At 39.7% G+C, this 17946-nt stretch overlaps 7 protein-coding genes, 1 non-coding gene and 1 pseudogene across 8 annotated transcripts; 6 read left to right on the plus strand and 3 right to left on the minus strand.

Annotated features, from left to right (window-relative positions):
- Positions 1–375: 375 nt before the first annotated feature.
- Positions 376–4635, minus strand: LOC117780960 (actin-binding protein IPP). Its single transcript, XM_034617661.1, has 5 exons — positions 3793–4635; positions 3533–3724; positions 1575–2419; positions 1248–1503; positions 376–1179 (listed from the first exon to the last, which is right to left on the minus strand). The coding sequence occupies exons 1-5, from the start codon at positions 4234–4236 to the stop codon at positions 1045–1047; spliced, it is 1872 nt and encodes a 623-aa protein (XP_034473552.1). The 5' UTR covers positions 4237–4635; the 3' UTR covers positions 376–1044.
- LOC117782438 lies at positions 2906–3029 on the plus strand (annotated as a pseudogene).
- Positions 3401–3473, plus strand: Trnav-cac. The gene has a single exon. It is a non-coding gene; the product is annotated as a tRNA-Val (tRNA).
- A 463-nt stretch (positions 4636–5098) lies between the features above and the next one.
- On the plus strand, positions 5099–6346 carry LOC117781548 (peptide chain release factor 1-like, mitochondrial). Its single transcript, XM_034618321.1, has one exon. The coding sequence runs from the start codon at positions 5122–5124 to the stop codon at positions 6301–6303; it is 1182 nt and encodes a 393-aa protein (XP_034474212.1). The 5' UTR covers positions 5099–5121; the 3' UTR covers positions 6304–6346.
- LOC117781549 (exosome complex component RRP41) lies at positions 6337–7292 on the minus strand. Its single transcript, XM_034618322.1, has one exon. The coding sequence runs from the start codon at positions 7114–7116 to the stop codon at positions 6364–6366; it is 753 nt and encodes a 250-aa protein (XP_034474213.1). The 5' UTR covers positions 7117–7292; the 3' UTR covers positions 6337–6363.
- Positions 7293–7906: 614 nt separating this feature from the next.
- Positions 7907–9880, plus strand: LOC117781664. The gene is made up of 4 exons (XM_034618464.1): positions 7907–8047; positions 8102–8539; positions 8625–9257; positions 9320–9880. Exons 1-4 carry the CDS (start codon positions 8029–8031, stop codon positions 9649–9651), a joined length of 1422 nt encoding a protein of 473 aa, XP_034474355.1. The 5' UTR covers positions 7907–8028; the 3' UTR covers positions 9652–9880.
- A 154-nt stretch (positions 9881–10034) lies between these two features.
- Positions 10035–11164, minus strand: LOC117781665 (nuclear transcription factor Y subunit beta). The gene is made up of 2 exons (XM_034618466.1): positions 11041–11164; positions 10035–10970 (listed from the first exon to the last, which is right to left on the minus strand). Exon 2 carries the CDS (start codon positions 10780–10782, stop codon positions 10249–10251), a length of 534 nt encoding a protein of 177 aa, XP_034474357.1. The 5' UTR covers positions 10783–10970; positions 11041–11164; the 3' UTR covers positions 10035–10248.
- Positions 11165–13940: 2776 nt separating this feature from the next.
- Positions 13941–14498, plus strand: LOC117781266. The gene has a single exon (XM_034618020.1). It carries the CDS (start codon positions 13941–13943, stop codon positions 14496–14498), a length of 558 nt encoding a protein of 185 aa, XP_034473911.1.
- A 1567-nt stretch (positions 14499–16065) lies between these two features.
- Positions 16066–16823, plus strand: LOC117781267 (protein Mabiki). Its single transcript, XM_034618022.1, is given in 2 exon segments — positions 16066–16546; positions 16549–16823. Coding segments are annotated over 2 exon segments (756 nt in total).
- The last annotated feature ends 1123 nt before the right edge of the window (positions 16824–17946 follow it).

Consider the following 17946-nt stretch of genomic DNA (forward strand, 5'->3'; position numbering starts at 1 on the left):
AAGTGTCGTTTCATACTAATTACGATATAGGGATTTGAATAAAATTAAAAACTTGAGAATCATGGCTTCGATAGTCGAAAAATAATAAAATCTTCTAATTGAACAAAATTTAAATGCAGTATGAATTAAGAGACCGAATCATGATCAAAACGGTGTTCCGATTGAAAATCGGGTCAGTTTTCTTCAAGTTATGACAGTTGGAAGTTTGTCAACTCTTTGACCAAGCAACTTTACCACAACCGTACCGGCACAAGCGTTTCGTTTTTTGGTTCTTGAAAGAGAATTAATTTCGGCTACGGTTTCAGTTCCTGTACTTGAAATGAAACGGTTAGTTTCGGTTAACGGTTCCGATACCGGTTACGGTGTTATTCCCTGGTTAATTTGCATCATACATTTATTATTCGTAAATACATCTATTATTAATACAGTTTGTTTCTTTTTGAATGTTTGTTGAATGTGTTTTTTGGTACATTTAATTCTCATACAGTTACAATTTTATTTTTCGGGAACGCCCTTTTTAAGAACGTGCCAACAATGCTGACGATCTTTGATTTTTACTTCATTTGTTTTTAATGATAAATTGATTAAACCATAAACAATTAATAGGCTCGAGTTGAACAATTTTCAGCAATTACGATACGTCGATATACACTTTTGCCTGTGAATTTAATTTCTCATATTTTTATTTTTCTCTTTTATTGGGTATCTTTAACTAGGGAACAATCAGAAGCTGGCTTTTGCTGTTATTTCATTCCTGACTAACTACTAGATAATACTAATACTAAACTGGGATGAATTAGCTGAGCTACAATTCGAAAACGTTAACCTTAATAAAGCGTCTAGCTTTAGTTTTGGAGAGCACTACTTTCAACATTGATAGGGATAGAGTGAGATGTGTCTAACGTATACAATGCAATACACATAATATAAATCGTGTATGAAGTGGGTGTTTCAGTTTGTTTGTTGATTGTATATTGAAAGTGCTTAAAACAAGTTTTGTAGGACGTGAGAGAGTTGTTGGATTTTCAGGCAGGTGTATTGTCCCTAGACAACTACAGCACCTGCCTCGGAACGGCTGACGGGCAAATCGGGACAATTCTTCCAAGTATCCGACAGGGGGTCATAGCATTCGACAGCACTGATGGTAACTTGGGCGCGGTAGAAGTTCACCTCACAAGGCTGACAAAAGAAATAGCGTAATATTTGAGTTATTTTCAGTTATTTTCAATTATGTAGTTACAACTTACCTGATCCCCGCCAGCTACATAGAGCAGACCATCGGCAGCGGCAACAGCAGGAATTGCGCGTGGAACGTTCAGGGCACAGACCGTTGACCATTTGTCATCGTCAAAGTTATAGCGCTCAACGGAGCTGAGTGTATCCTGGCTAATGCTGCTGCCACCCACAACATATAGATAACGATCCAACACAGCGACGCCCATTTGACAACGTGCCGTTTGCATACGCGCCAATTGCGTCCATTCCTTGGTCACAGGGTTGTAACTTAAGCAAATGATATTACAAATTAATTAATGTAAAAATAAATAATATATATTTAATTTTTTAAATATTACCTAATCAAATCTGGCAAGTGGCGAGTTGTTGTGGTGCAGCCACCGACTATGTAGATTAGACCCTCGAAACTGACGACGCCCATGCTGAAACGTGGCTGCGGCATGCTGCCAATAAGTTTCCACAGATCTTTCTCTGGATCATAGCACTCCATAGTGCCACCGATGTCGTCACCAATCCAGCCGCCCACTGCAAACAGATTCCCACCCATGGTGCACAGTCCGAATTCGCAGCGGGGCACAATCATTGGTGCTATGGGCTGCCAGATATCGTTTTGTGGATCGTATACTTCGCCATTGGCCAATATTTGGGAACCACGCTCTCCACCCACCACATAGATTTTGCCGTTCAATGCCGAAACTCCCGGCAGAATGCGGCCTACCTCCATGGGCGCGGTCTCAGTCCATTCGCGTCGGAATATATCAAACTTGGCCACCGTCTCGAATGTGCAGTCTGCAGTGTTCCAAGTGCGCGGTGTGTCGCGATGTGAGCCACCGATTATGTATATATTCTTCTTGGCCAGCTGTCGAGGGCAGACCCTCAAAGGCACCAGCTGACCACGTTTCGAGGCAATGTCCCGGCATATGGAACGTAGCGCTATTTTCACAGACATGTCGCGGCAATCGTCCTTCAGCGCCTTATCGATGACCTTAACTGGAACCAGAGCCATGCGGACATGCGAAAGTATATCGAAAACATAGCATCGACGTTGCGTTACATCGTGCTTGATCCAACGCAGTGCTGCCTGGAACACCTGTGATTCGGAGTCAACACGTAAGAGTTCCGAGTTCAGTAGCTGCGACAGTAAAGTCTGTGGTGTTTCCAGAAATTCATCCTCCAGAGTTATCTACGTAGGGGTAAAAAAACAAAAAGCAACAAAAATCATTATAAAATCTTAGTTAAAACTACAGTGTTTAATTTTAGTTACAGGATATGCTCAATTTCAAGGACTTCAATAGATAGTTTGATCACAGCGAGAAATAGCAAAACAAATAATAATTTAAAAAAAGTCCGTAACAAACTTTCATTTAAAGTTAAATTGATAATATTTATTATATGGGTTTACCCTCCATACTAAAATTTGAAGTATTTATCACTTAATTTTTTTTAAATAACTATATTTCTAGTGAAAAGCATTTCCTCAATATTTCTAACTATTGCAATAACAAAATAGCTTAAACTAACATAGGCTAAATAAAACCATATCCTGTGGTTGAACATTGTTTTGTATTGCCTACATTAAGGCGCCATCTGTCTGCAACATGTACCTTATAATTCCCAACTAGTTCAAGCATGTAAAGAGGGTAGATGTAGGTAGGTTGCTGCTGCAAAATCACTCTGGCTTCTCTTCAGTTGTCGAATAAATCTTTCGCCTTTTACTAAAGATTTCCGTGGAGAGGAGCACTCTAATGAGTCTAAATTGAATTTTTAGTTGTGCCTGGCGACTTAGGTTGCCGGGTCATCATAAATAAATTGAAGATAGCAAACAAAATAATACCACCGATTTTAAATGTATTGCTGCTTAAAATGGCTATTTGTAAATGATTTAGAATTCTAAAAGTCCATAAAACCGTTTGTTTAATATTATACAAAGACACGTATGTAATACCATTATATTTAAGCTAATTCAAGATAGCTATTGATATACGTCGTCCGTCTGGAATAATTTTCTAAATAGTAAAATCGGTCGGTCAATCAATCTAGGAAACTAGACATTAAAAAAAAAAGTGATCAAGAAATCTGGATCTACAATACAAGAAATGATCGAGCTAAATTCTTATTTTATCCCTGTGACATGAACTATTCATTGGGCAATCAAACTTTCAACGTTTCCGTAGTGTAGCGGTTATCACGTGTGCTTCACACGCACAAGGTCCCCGGTTCGAACCCGGGCGGAAACAAGACTTAGTTTTTTTTGTATTTTCAGAAATTTGTTAATGATATTATTAAATATAATTACCGCTGGAAAATTGGCTTGCACAAAGTTCATTGCACTTTTTGCCAGTGACTCGCAATTGTGCGCTTCCGCGAAGCGTAAAATCCCCAATGCATTTGTGGCATGCAGTTCCCGACACAGAAACTCACAACAGCCATCGACCACTTCGTTCAACTGCAGCATATCCGCTGCAGCGAGAAGTTCCTGCACATTGGACTAAATGCAAATAGAAGAAGTCGTTATTAAAAGTCGAAAGTTACCATGGAGAATTGTTCAGTGCTCACCTGCGTTATCTCGCAACGTCCTGTGTAGATAAAGTCCAAAAGTATGTGCAGTATATCGCCATCAATTGTATGCAGCACCACCGATTTCTGTTTAACTTCGTTTAGGCCCAGTTCAGGTCTAAACATTGCCTCGAAATATGCACTAGATGCACTCAGTACTGCGCGATGTGCATTGAATGTGGACTCGCCAGCGATTATTTCCACGTCGCAGAAGCGTGATTGTTCCCGCAATTGATTAAGGTTGGCCAACACCTTGAATGGATATTGGGCGTTGCAATACGAGGGCCGATTTGTGCGTTGTGTGCTGGCAGCAGCCGCAGCAGCAGCAGGCTGATTGAAGTAATCGTTATCGTTATCGGTGGTGTTGTCATTGCCGTTGTGACAATTTGCATTTGCATTTGCATTAAATTCATGATGTATGGAGTAGCTTTTCAGCGGTGGCATCTCGTTACACTCTTGCTACGACTTCTTCTGACTTTTTTACTTATAAATGCACTCTGGCTGCCTTTCACATCCAATTTATTAGTTAATTAAGCTTAATTGCTGCTGCTGCACTTTACACCACACGAACACAACTGTTTTCATTAATCAAGCACAACACACGCACACACACACACACACATGGGGAGAGACACCCACCCACAAATCAAAGACACAAAGCTGCAAGTATCTAGGCATTTAGCTTTTTTCTGTTGCTGACTTTTGATTGATGTTTCTAATGCTGTGAGCACTTTTTTTTAGGCAATTATTCTTTATATATTGCACTGATATGACTAATATTAAAAATTTACTAAATAACTGTTTTGTTTTACTTGTGAAAACCGAAGTGGCGGTGCCACATTACAGAAAAAAATTACGGTTAATTTGAGCGTCTGGCAGCCTCGTAATATGATCTAGAGTCTAGACTAGTTTTAATTTCAATGTCATTCAAAAATGATCTTTTTATGGAATTTTCTCAATTTTGAAGCCAGAATTTTTAAAATGTTGCAGAGTATTTTTTTTTTAGAATTTTGTCGAATTTTCGTTAAAAAAAATTAAATTGTACAATTTTTTTCACCGAGGCATGACGAACTTTAAACATTTATAAAAATGATCGACTTTATTCTATCTTTTTTCGAATTAAAAGCTTTCATAAAAATATTAATTTATTGCAAACGAACTGAATATAAGATCACATTTGAAATGTGAACCAGTGTAAGCAGTACACACTGAATTTCTTACTGCCAATTACTTTAAAATACTTGTGACAAGTAACAGTGATATAAGTATCGCCCATCTCTAGTAAGCAGTTATTTAACCAAAATAAACATCGCTAGTAATTTTGTGATAATGTTTATTCGGAAATTGTTAAGTGTACGCTCCCATTGCCTTCTACGACGTTGGGCCAGCACGGATCCGCTCAGTTTTCAGAACGAGAAGCTGCAAGGCTATCTGGAGTCGCTGCGTCAGGAATACTACGCGCTGCGGGTGAGCGCAGCCGGCAATAGCAAGGAATATGCACGTCTTTCCCGGCTCGATGGCGTTGTTAATTCGCTGGAGAAGCACCGAGCATTGCAGCGTAACATCACATCAGATCAGGAGTTGGCCGCTGAGAAGGATGAGGACATGAGGACTTTGATGCAGGAGGAAAATAACGTGTACACAGATTTGTTGCGCAAACAGGAGGATGCAATGCTGCAGGAACTGCTAACACTCGCCGACGATGAAGTATATCCGGCGCTGATCTTTGAGGTGAATGCCGGCGCTGGTGGACAAGAGGCCATGCTATTTGCCCAGGAGCTGTACGACATGTACACTGGATATTTTGAGCACATGGGCTGGGAGTACGAAGAGTTTGCCCACGAGACGACTGACATTGGTGGCCTACGGCATGCCAATCTGCTGGTCCACGATCCTGATGCCTACAATTGGCTGCGCTACGAGGCGGGAGTGCACCGGGTGCAACGTGTGCCGGCCACGGAGAAATCTGGACGCATCCACACCAGCACTGCTTCCATTACGGTCATTCCCCGACCCGCCGATGTGCACGTGCATATTGCCGAGAAAGATCTCAAGATTGAGACAAAGCGGGCGAGTGGAGCAGGTGGACAACATGTGAATACCACAGATTCAGCGGTACGCATTGTGCACCTACCCACGGGCATGGCTGTTGAGGCGCAGTCGGAACGTTCACAACTAAAGAACCGCGAGTTGGCCATCAAGCGTCTCCAGGCGAAGCTCATGCAACAGCAGCTGGAGAGTGCCGAGGCGAGTACACAGGCGACCCGCAAGGCGCAACAGGGCAACCTCAATCGCAATGAGAAGATTCGCACCTACAATTTTGTGCAGGATCGCGTAACGGATCATCGGGTGCAACAGGGCGGCACACTGCACAATCTGAGTGGCTTCCTGGAGGGCGGACAGCAGCTCAGCGGGCTCATCGAACGTCTGCAGTTGGAACAGCGCAGGAGCAAGCTGGTGGAGCTGCTGGAGACGTGGCAGCCTCCACAACAAGCAGCCGATAAAAACTAAATGAGTGCTCAGCGATTATTAATTAAAATCTAATTAATTATGAGTTATGATTATTTATTTTCAACACACACGCGCCCAGTCGGCGGCACTGCCAATATGTATAAGATGCTCCTTGACTGCCGCCTCCAGGATGTCGCGAATCTCCCGGCAACCTGCCATTGCCGTCTCTATGACCGTCTCCAGTTGATCGACGTGAAATCTTTCGCTCATTTCCATAAACGCAATCTTCTCGGCGGTGGGCAGGGCCGCTATAGTTAGCTTGGGTCCGCCCGAGACCTCCTCGACATGGGATATGTCCGTTAGTGGAATATTGGACTTGCTCAATGATGCGGTGCAGGCAACAACAAACTCGTTTAAGCAGATGCCCGCATCAATGAGGGCCAGGGTGGCGGCATTCAGGGATACAGCGTAGTTGGCACCATCTGCTTGCAGCACCTCCACATATATATCGATTTGGGAACGTGGATATAGCTCCGATTTAATTGCTGCACTCAATGCCTGCTGCAAATACATTTTGAACTCTTGCGATTTGCGATCGCCGCGTGGACGATTCTTGCGCTCCGATGTGGAAAAGGTGGCTTGACTGTACTGGCAGTTAATAATCAGATCGTTGCCCTCCGTCTTCTTGGCCTTGGCTTGATGTGGCCCATAGACGGCGGCCAACACCTTTGTATTTCCCTGTTCCATGTAGGCGCTGCCATCGGGCTGCTCAAAGACGCCCAGCTTGCATTTGATGTGTCGCAGTTCGTGTGGTCGTCGACCATCCAGACGTAGGCCCTGTTCACTGAGCAGCTCAAGACGACCCGACATCATATAATTCGAGTTTTATTCAAAACTTTTAAGAAATGCGGCACGTGCAGAAAGTGTTGTTTACGCTGTCCAACAAGTTTCTATCGTTTCTTAAAAGTCAGCTGCTTAAAGGTGCCCACACACGACAGACCTGCGCGCTGAGCATGCTCGAGTCGCGTCAATTTTCATTATGTGTAGAGTAATTGGCGAGCGGCTCATTGGTATTTGAAAAAATTTCAATTCGCATGCTCGTCGTGTGTGGCGTTGTGTGCGAACATCAAATAAAAACTCACCAAACTTCAATTTGATTTAAGCGTCAATGAGATAAAATTGACCAAAATATTTATTGAAAACGTAACAAGTAGGCTTGTTATTAACGAGCCGCTCGCCGTCTGTGGGCAAAGAAAAACATCGACGAGCCGAGCATGCTCAGCGCACATGCTTGTCGTGTGTGGGCACCTTAATGCATTAATCGATAAATATGTACATATTTATCGTTGATCAACGCCGGTTCTGGTGCTTTCACTGTACAGTGTACACTGCTTTCACTGGTCACGGTAAGATATATGACCGGCGCGCAATTCAAATGTGAACTTATTTTTAGTTCATTTAGTAATACATAAAAATTTTTGAATAAAATAAAAAGTTTAAAAAATTGTAGAAAAATCCATAATCCATGATACCTGTAGAAACAGGCTGCCAGACGTTCAAACTATTGGTAACTGCAGTTTTATCTGAAAATGGTAATTGATCTTTTACCGGGACCAGGGAATAATAATTGAAAGGTTGCCAGACGTTCAAACTATTGGTATTCGGTATATCGCATTCAATCTTAAAAGGTGTGGCAGCATTGGTTTAAAATTTAATATAAATGTGAAAAATAAATATATATTTATAATTAGAATCATAATAATAGTGTGTTATCCACTGCCAACCATGTCAAAGTCAAGCGCAGGTTTGTATAAAACGCGTTTTCATTGAAGAATTAACAAAACTTCTTGACTTACAGCTCGTTGGGTGAAGTTTTTCAACGCCGGGGGAATTCCATCGCCAGCTGCGGCAAGCTATGCTCATATATTTGTCGAGAATCGCATTCAGGAAGACATGTTGCTCGATTTGAACAAGGAATATCTGCGTGAGATGGGCATCACGCCAATGGGCGATATTATAGCCATATTGCGTCACTCAAAGCAAGTGAGCGATCAGCATACAGTAGACAAGATGCTGATATCCGAGACACCTTTGCCCAAACCCAAGGCAAAGAGCAGTGTTACTATAGCCCCAGCGCCACCCAGCAGTAAGTTAACAACAGCTTCAACGGGCACCACAACACCACCAACAAAGCCCGCTCGTCGTGTGCTACCCGAGCACGAGGGCAAATATAAGGTGACTCTACCGTCTGGCACCACAGAGCGCAGCAAGCAGATTTTGGCCAAGCGGGAGAAGTGTAAGTTATAAAGTACTAATCGTAGTTTTTAAGCATTCAAGGGTATTTAAGAAAGGAATTCTGATTTGTTGTTATGTATTTTCAGTGTATTCAGATCGTGTAAGCAGCACGAAGAAGACAGATGTCTTTGCGAGATTGCACAAGACCAGTTGTGATGATGATTCTCAGGAGGGCATTGTGTCCAGTAGTGGCGAGAGCAATGTACGTGTACACATCACTGGCGTCCATAAATCTACCAACCCAAAAGTGACTGCCACTTCAAGCAATAACTCGGTCTTTGCCCGTCTCGGTGGCAAGCAATCTCTCGACACAGCGCATCAAAATACAGGTCTTGCCAAGGAAATCAAATCGATTTTAAAGAACACTCAAAGCAAAACGAACAGTGGCGCCAAGCGGAACACGGCAATAGTTAAGGCTAAAAACACAGTCTCGTCTGTTGCACGTCTGCCCCAACAGAAGGTGATGCTGGTGCACAAGGTGCCATTGAAACGTGGCGATGATAGCGACGATAGCATGGATGATGAGGGAGTCGAAGAAGTTGACAGTGATATGGATAGCGATGCAAGCTATAGTGAGCAACATGATGTAGATATGCCCACTGAGAAAATTGTGAAATTTGCCTCCACTGCTGAAGTGCGAGAAATAGCCCCACACGCGTCCTACAAGTCGCGTGGCAACAACAACTTTGCACGCAATATTAAGTCACGTTTAGGTCTTGGTGAGCTCGATTTTCTCATTGTATACCCAAAATTGTACTAATTTAAACAATTTCATTTATAGTTTCAAAACTGCATGCCACACGCAAAACCTACAATCTTAAAGCCTCTCCACCCAAGAAGCCAGGAGCACGTCTCAGTCCTGTCAAGGGCAAAGCAATACGCATGCGCAGCGATGAGTTACTCACACGTCAGGATACGCTGCCAGTGCACAAGCGTCTGGGCAATGCATCATCAGCAGTCACATCATTATCGCCACCACAGCGAGTCCAGAAACGTGATCAGAAGCCGCAAAGTGCAGCTCAACGCCGGCATTCAAGCGTTAATGCTGGACAGAGGCCACGAGTTCAGTCAAACTCTGTGTTCGATCGTCTCGGATTTAATAACTCAATGTAGACTATAAGCCAAGTCGTAGTAATTGTTTAAGAGTTCTATATAGTTCAGTTTAAAAGTATGTGTTTGCAATCATTCAATATAATGTATCTCCAAATTCAATTGCCCCAATTTAAATGACTATTTATTTTTAAATGTTTTTGATTACTTTGAATATTGTCACTAAATGACGAAATTTCAAACCTGTAATAGCAATCCAAATAAAAGGCGTTCACCTCGATTATAAAATTCATTAACCATCATTTCTTGTTTTGTGCAAAAAATAACTTTATTGCTCAAATTCAATACTATTGTCATATAAATATAACTTTTCTCCTGAAACAATTAGTATTTCAAAATGTTTTTCATTAACAATCAAATTTCCCAGTATAAAAGTCACATTCATATAGAATATACAATAGTTTTTTATTTAGTTTTCTTTGAATGGTTAATAATTAAGTATTTTATGTACAATTATTAAGACTAAGTGAATATGATCCATTCATGTTTTCATATCATATACAATCCGTAGGGCTCTTAAATCACTATATCACTGGCTGCTATGCATATCACCGACTTGGGGTGGTAGCTACACCTACAAAACTTCAGCACCAATTCCACTTATTGCTGCAACATGGAGTAGAGAGCATTGCGCAACTCCGTGGGCCAGGTGTTGGCATCGGGATTGATGCTGAGCATTTGGCGCATCTGAAGTACGGTGCGTTGTTTTTGTAACACAAAGGCGTAGGCTTGATGGTTTATCACCGGGGTGGGCGTGGCAGTGGGCACATAAAACTGTTGTTGTGGGAAGTGTTGCTGTTGGAAGCTTTGTTGCTGTTGCTTCTGCAAGCTTTGTTGCTGTTGCTGCTGGAAGCTCTGTTGCTGTTGCTGCTGGGGGGGCGTTGTGGGTGGCGTAGGCGGAAGTTGATGCTGCGGCTGTTGTACTTCCTGGCGACGTTTTCTTGGCGTATTTTCACTGAGTGCATATGGACGGAACAGAGGTGGAGCAGTGGGCGGGTCATCCTTGCTGATACGTTTTCCGAATTTCTTATGCTTGTAGCAGCCCGTGTTGAACTTTTTATGCGTATAACCGACATTCGACTCCGATTCATTCGCGTTCTCGTTGTGTGGATAATCCATGTGTGAAGGTGCCATCTTTTTCAATGTTCAATGTTCTTTGAGATGTTGTTACGTTGATGTTTGTCGTTTGACTGTGCTCCTTCTGCTGCGCAACTGCTGCTTATATAGGCATCCCAAAATTCAGTCTACCTGCTCAGAAATTGTCATTAAGGTGCTCGGCTGCTGTGCCTTGTTTATGGGAAAAACTTCGTTGACAAAAGGGTCTGCATTGTCATAAAAAGAAAAGGATTTGCTCTACAATATTTCAATGTATCTATATTGTTACCTGCTCACCCAAAAATCCTTGTCCATGTCCATGTCCAAGTCCTTTGTAATTAATTTTTCATTTGCTCAACGGTGCTTGGCTCGCACCTACACACCGAGTACATTCTTTCTGTCGGTCTGTCGACCTTTCTGCCTGTGCATCATTTCAATTTTCCTGGTATTTCTCTAGAATTTTTCATCAGAAGACGTACATTCCGTGCAGCGCCTGCGCCTGCGACCAGAATGTTCTTTGAAGAGGTCCGTTCCCGTTGCATTCTCTCAAGTATTTCGATGGATTCTTATCTCGCTTACCGCTAATCTGGCTCATTAAGTTCCATCCCATTCCAGAGATCAGCTCGACTCGGCTTACTGACAATGGACAATTGAATGGAAATTTATTGGGATTTTCCCAAAACATTGCGTGTGTCTTAGTTTCCTTGAGCAGAGCATTAAAATAAGCTATACATAAGTCTATATCGTTATATCTAACAGATTTAGATTTCTAAAATCTCGACAATTTATTGATGCTTGTCGGTAGAAACATACATATTAAAAAAAAAATTATTGAAGGTCATGCGGATACAAGTTAAGAGCGTACATTTGAAAAATAAATCTTTCAACATATACAGGGTATTAAAATATCATTATTGATAATATAATAATATTTTGAAATATCTGATATTTTATTGACCAATAAAGAAACTTTAAATATTTTCTTAATCTTTAGTAAGCTTATTTAAATTAAATTATTTTATATCTAAATGAGAGATTTTTTTTTTTTATAGGCATCATTGCTTTCTGAGATACCTCAACAAATCTGAAAAAAATTGTGATCTGGGCTTGCTTATACATTTTGAAAACCTTTTGTTATAATCATATAGAAATGATGGGTCGATAAATAAGGATTAGTATGTAAACGGTTGTTGTTTTTGAAAATATCTAAGTTATACTCAAAACTATAAATTTTCAAATGACTTTGGATCTAATCGGAACTGCATTCCAGTGCCACAGCACAGGTTGTCCTACTGTCGGTTACCCTCGAATGTTGCCAAAGCGAGCAGCGGGGGCGCAATTCAAATTTTCAACTATCTTAAATATTATATCTTATGGAAAATCCATATTCAGGTTTGGACAAGAAACTAATGAGTATTATACCAATGGCATTAGGTGGGCCAACAACAGTTAAGGAAATGGTTTGTGGTAAAACTTTCGAACTATAAAATAAATTTTATATCTTCCATAATTTCTTTAGCGTACATTATTTTTTATAATAACTCGAGGTTGTCAAAATCATTTTAAAAGTAGAGAATTTGGTAGAGATTGTCACCGGTTGGTTGGTTTATAATAATTTTTATTTTTTGTTTGACCATGTCTCTATGTTTTAAATATAATAAAATCTACTTAAGTATAACTGAATAATATGTAATGATCTAATGCCAAACTTTCTATAAAATTTTATGTTGAAGTATAAATTTTCGCAAAAATCGAGTTGTCGGTATTTCGATGTAATTTTACATCAAATTTATTTTTGAAAACTCGATACCGAAACTCGATCTACTATTTTCCGATATATCGACAACTCGATACTTATTTTTGGCGATTTTCTATTTCGATATCAAACTCGATCTAAAATTTTGATTAACATCGCTAATCATCATTTACATTAAAACATATATTAAAATATAGCAGAATTAATGCTTAAACGAAACAAAAGCCAGCTTGAAAAAAAATAATAATAAATGAAGTAAAAAAATATCCTTAAGTTTGTTCACTGTAGCACAGAAAAAGACCATTAATCCCAGAAGCTTGTGATCCTTTAACCAAACAATGTGTAAGACTGCAGACAGATCAGCAAAACGAGTTTCATTCACAAAATTTTCTAGATAATACTTGTACTTTGTTGAAATGTTCTCTTTCCAGAACATTTCTGGAATTGCATTAAAGTTGTGTAACAGGGAGAAGAAAAGGTTTTTTGGTAGGTTTGTGTAGTAGAGATAGGAGGTGATTGCACTACATTTCTTTTATCAAATCTTTCCGGTCTTAAAGAAATAAGAACATTGAACATTGTAATCAAACAATATAGCAATTTATCAGTTGAAAGATAACAAACGTAAAATTCTTGCTGTCTTGACTCAGCATTTGTTGAGGGCAGGACTCAAGCCCTCCTGAAATAAATCCTCTTAGCATAAGACGACAGTGACTGCATAAATCAATGGACAGGGCAGGGCATTGAATGAAAAAATCCGACATAATGCTATACGCACTTAGAGCAAGGTATGAGGACAAGCTGGTCGAGAAGTACTTGCAGCACATTTGAGATACACTTTCAGCTGGCCAAGAGATCTCACAAGCTGAAGTCATAAATGCTGTTACGGATCGTTTGAAACAATAGAAGGGCCATAAAGGAAACCGAACAATGTAGACAGCGTGGCCATATGAGCGCCAGGATTACAGAGACAGGGACAGTTCTAGACCTGGTTCGGTGTCTGTGTTCAGTCAACAGGTATTTCCAGTGAAAATCGCTGGCAATACAAACAGTCGGAAAAGAAAAAGGACAACTGGTTTATGACACCTCAGCAAAAGCAGCAACTGCAGCAGCAGCCGGCGGATTAAGCAGGCTATGTCCATGGTACCAGCTACCTGACTCTGGACAACAACAAACAAGCTGGTACGGTACTTGGGTCACAGGTAGACAAGGTGATTAGTTCGATGTACAGGCACACGTTTGAATGAATGAAGTTGATTGGGAAATACCTGTATAAAGGGGATTGGTGGGAAACGCTTTGGATGTGGATTCGGATTTGGATTGGGTTTGGGATTGGGATGAACAATTACCTAATATTGAATAAAAGATTATGTTGAGGACAATGGCTACACAGTCGGCAACGCGACAGCAAACGAGCAACAACATCAATTGTCATTAGATGAGCATGGATACTGCCAACACAATGGACAACGCCTCCAACTACGAGCACAAGAAATTCACCGCTTTGAAACGTAAGCGCAGTCAAGATGAGGAAGAGGATGATGTGGTCTTTGTTATGGAGCTGCCCGCCAAACGTCGATTCTTTCGACCCTGGTTGGATGAGCCACAAGCAGCAGCAGCATTTGCAGAGCAACCGCCAAGGAAACCAACTCCACCCGCCACACTGACCACCACATATCACGCCAACATGGTGCGCAACCACAAGCCGCGACTGCGCAGTCCGAAGGCTCAGCAGCGTCGGGATCGCAACACTTTGGCCTGTCTTCTCAGTCGGCGTGCCAGACAGGCCAAGGAAGTCGTCATGGAGCAGCAGTACAATCAATTTAAGCAGCAACACCAAGTGGACTTGGAACAACAAGTCCGCCTGAGTCTCTACTATGTGCGATTCCTGCAAGAAGCAGTGACCTCGACACAACCGCCACTCAGCGCCCATCATTTCCATCAGCTTCGGCAGATTGGACAATCCTGGCCACAACAACAGGGCAATGCAATGAAACGCTAGACAATTTCACAATCGACTTGACCTCCATTTTTATCTAGTTTATTCTATATACATTTAAATTATTATTATTTATTTTTATTGACCTTGTGATGACTTTTAAAGTTCTGTATACATATTTATTCTTCTTGTTGACCATCAATAAATTAAAATTGTTAAAAATTGAAAGTTTGCTATTGATAAAGGTAAGGGGGTTTTGATGTACTTATTAGGTGACTACACAGAACAAAAAATTATTATAAACGACTCAACATTATATAATTCAAAGAATTAAACCTTCGAATTAAAATACGAGTAACATTAAAAAATAAAAATATAAAACAAAAGCTATTATTGCTATCAATTACTATCAAACCGGTCTTAAACTTAACTTAACGTAACTTGTAATTTTTTTGTTTCAGTTCATAATTTATATTCAAAATTAATTATAATGGTTAATTCTTAATATAATTTGCAGTCTTTGTTGTTTGTTTTTCCGGCTGCATTTTGTCGTGTATTGATAAATAAATAAATAAACATAAATGATAACATTTTTGTATATAGATTTTATGGTACAGAAGAGTTTTGTAAGAAAAGATCTAAATAATATCTATAGTATTCGTATTTACTAAAAGACTGGACTATGACTTGGTTAGCTGATAAAAATACAAAAGATACAATACGAAAGCTAAAAAAATCTTATTTTATTATTTTATGTATTACACATATATATGTATATACATATTTATAGCACTTAATTTGTCATCATTGTTCTAAACTCTGAATATGAAAGTGCTAAAGTCTTCTATGGGAATACTAAATACCAATGCAGTTGCATTTCTATATTATAGCGTTAACTAATTGAGAATGTAAATATATATTTGCACTTAACGCTGATAAATCAATACATGTTATGGTGTCCATTAATCAGAATAATTTGTTAACTTGTTAGTTGCAAATTCAAAATTCAAATGCGAGTACTAGAGCTAAGTTTCTAAATAAATGTATATAAAGATTTATATATTGTCCAGTCTGCGGTAGAAAACTTGGGAATCCTCTCACTTGTAATGGAATGCGACATGTGTTTAGGGTTAAAAAATACTATGATCGCGTGAATAAAAGATATTAGTCTATACTAAGATAAGTATTTTATTATTTATTTACAAATAATTTAGTAATTAAAAATAATTAAAAAATAGTATAGGAAACGAATCTATTTTCTTAACAAATTTGATTAAAACACCTTTTTTGAAACCAAGATCGCAAATATTTCTTTATACGTGTAGGTATGGATTCTATTGTTATGGGTAGCCCCATTTCAGTAGGCTCTGCCGGGAAATTCCAAGAAATTGCGACAAAAAAGATAAAAATGTCCTCAAGGACCACACAGAATGTATGGCGTCAAGTATATAGGTCAATATAATGTACATGGATGAGTTCCGGTAAACGCGGCCAACATTTGATTTTGATGAGCAGGTAGCAACAGGTAATTAGCTGCGACAGGTCATAAAAATATTCAAAACGATTAGGCGAAAAACAACGATTAGTTAGGTAATAAAGGATGCGCTAATCCGTTTGTTTACGAACCAAAATGCATATTCCGTCCCAAAAGAAAGGGGCCAACTGGCTACCTGTGACCCAAAATCCTGTCGAGACTGGACATATAAACAGGATATCGGACGGAGGACAGCAGCATTCAGACATTGAACGTCACAGCATCAACAACGTCAGCCAATCAACCAAATCGAGAATTTCAATCATGGAGCACAGCCAGGTTATCAGCGAAGTCCATTATCTGCACAAGAAGTTCACCTCTCAGAAGCGTAAACGTGATGTGGATTTGATTCTGGAGCAGAACAAGGAGAATATCACAAAAGAGGCACCAGTCAGCAAACGTCGCCAGTTAAAAGGCTTCTTTCGCCCTTGGTTGGACAACGAACAGAATATCGACGGAGTCGCCACCTCCAACCAGAAGTCCAGTTCTACACCAATCCCAGCTGCCAGCACCTATCACGCCAACATGGTGCGCCATTGCCAGACGCCCCGACAGAGGAGTCCACGGGAGCAACAGCGTCGGATCGCAACACTTTGGCTTGCCTTATGAGTCGTCGTGCCAGGCAGGCACAGGATGCGCACATGGCGCTGCAGTATCAGCAATATCGTGCCCAACAGGCGGCCATCTTGGAGCAACAGGTCCGCTTCGGTCTCTATTACCGCCAGCTACTGCAGCAGGCGGTCTTCCAGCAAGGCTTCCCTGTCACTGGCATTCAGCTGCCCCAGCAACAACAACAGTTTCTACAGCAAATGGCCCTGTCACAGCAACTCATGATATTTGGCTCCCAGCAATGATCAGCCTACTTAGAACTCATTTCTACTGACCCGTGACAGCCATTTAATGTGATTTATCTTTATGTTTGATATGTTTTAATTTATTTTTTGTTGACTTTAAATATAGAAATATATTTTAATAATTATTAAAAAAAAAATTGTTTGTTTATATATCAAAATACTATTCTTGACAATATTATTTTGCAGTCTTGGACATCATATACAAGCTATCAAGAATATAGCGTGATAATATTTTTTGAGTTTTTTGGTGGCCTTATGAATCGATCGATCGCAGGTTATATTGAATATGGTACTCTTGTGCTATAAAAATATATGCATAGATAGCAAGCAATAAAATTCTAAATTTCACTTTTTTTACAGCGACTTAAAGCAGTCGGAATAAAAAAACAAATTAATTAATATAAAAAATTTAATTTAATTAAATTACATATATATCATTTTTAGTTCAAGTTGAGGGAATTCAAAAATTTTTTTAATCGATCCAACATTTTGATGTGAAGGAAATTAGAATTTTGAACACTATTGTGTAATGTGTGAGATTTCTGGCATTAAATTGGAATTTTTTCCATATTAAATTATTCAATAAATTTTTATTTTAAAAGTTTTTTTTGAAAAATAGGCAACTTACTCAAAACAATTGAAATAAAAGAGTTTCCCAACTTACAACTGTCATAACTCAAAGAAAACTGACCCGATTTTCAATCGGAATTGGAAAATTTTGTTATTTTTCGACTATCGAAGCCATGGTTCCAGGATAATGGTAAGGGTCCCCCCTTTGAAATTTGGAAAATTCAAAATTTTAAATGTCAAGTTTTTAATTTTAATCAATCCTTATATCGCAATTAGTATAAATCTACACTTTAAACTTGATTCTGCGGCATTTCATTTTCTTGTACAAAATCATGTCAAAATTTAGAAATATTTTGATTAGTAAAGTTGCTAGGTCAGAGGCTTCAGCAACTTCGAACTTTGATAGCTTTGGCAAAACTTTGCCGATGTTCAAGCGGAATTTCATCTTGATCATGGTTTGACATCTTAATTATTTCGATATCATAATTATTATAAAACGACACCTTATCATTTTAAAATGTTGCAAAATGGTGTTGGTGTGCCGTTAAGCACC

Source organism: Drosophila innubila (assembly GCF_004354385.1).
Source record: "Drosophila innubila isolate TH190305 chromosome 2L unlocalized genomic scaffold, UK_Dinn_1.0 4_B_2L, whole genome shotgun sequence".
Taxonomy (NCBI): domain Eukaryota; kingdom Metazoa; phylum Arthropoda; class Insecta; order Diptera; family Drosophilidae; genus Drosophila; species Drosophila innubila.

What these genes read in the sequence shown, in the direction of transcription:
- LOC117780960 (XM_034617661.1), bottom strand. Translation starts at nt 4,236, where the DNA reads ATGCCACCGCTGAAAAGCTACTCCATACATCATGAATTTAATGCAAAT. An exon ending in GACGTTGCGAGATAACGCAG is followed by an intron (nt 3,725 to 3,792) that starts GTGAGCACTGAA and finishes ATTTGCATTTAG; the next exon opens with TCCAATGTGCAGGAACTTCT. An exon ending in CACTTGCCAGATTTGATTAG is followed by an intron (nt 1,504 to 1,574) that starts GTAATATTTAAA and finishes CATTTGCTTAAG; the next exon opens with TTACAACCCTGTGACCAAGG.
- LOC117781548 (XM_034618321.1), top strand. Translation starts at nt 5,122, where the DNA reads ATGTTTATTCGGAAATTGTTAAGTGTACGCTCCCATTGCCTTCTACGA.
- LOC117781549 (XM_034618322.1), bottom strand. Translation starts at nt 7,116, where the DNA reads ATGATGTCGGGTCGTCTTGAGCTGCTCAGTGAACAGGGCCTACGTCTG.
- LOC117781664 (XM_034618464.1), top strand. An exon ending in TTTGGCCAAGCGGGAGAAGT is followed by an intron (nt 8,540 to 8,624) that starts GTAAGTTATAAA and finishes ATGTATTTTCAG; the next exon opens with TGTATTCAGATCGTGTAAGC. An exon ending in TAAGTCACGTTTAGGTCTTG is followed by an intron (nt 9,258 to 9,319) that starts GTGAGCTCGATT and finishes TTTCATTTATAG; the next exon opens with TTTCAAAACTGCATGCCACA.
- LOC117781665 (XM_034618466.1), bottom strand. Translation starts at nt 10,782, where the DNA reads ATGGCACCTTCACACATGGATTATCCACACAACGAGAACGCGAATGAA.
- LOC117781266 (XM_034618020.1), top strand. Translation starts at nt 13,941, where the DNA reads ATGGATACTGCCAACACAATGGACAACGCCTCCAACTACGAGCACAAG.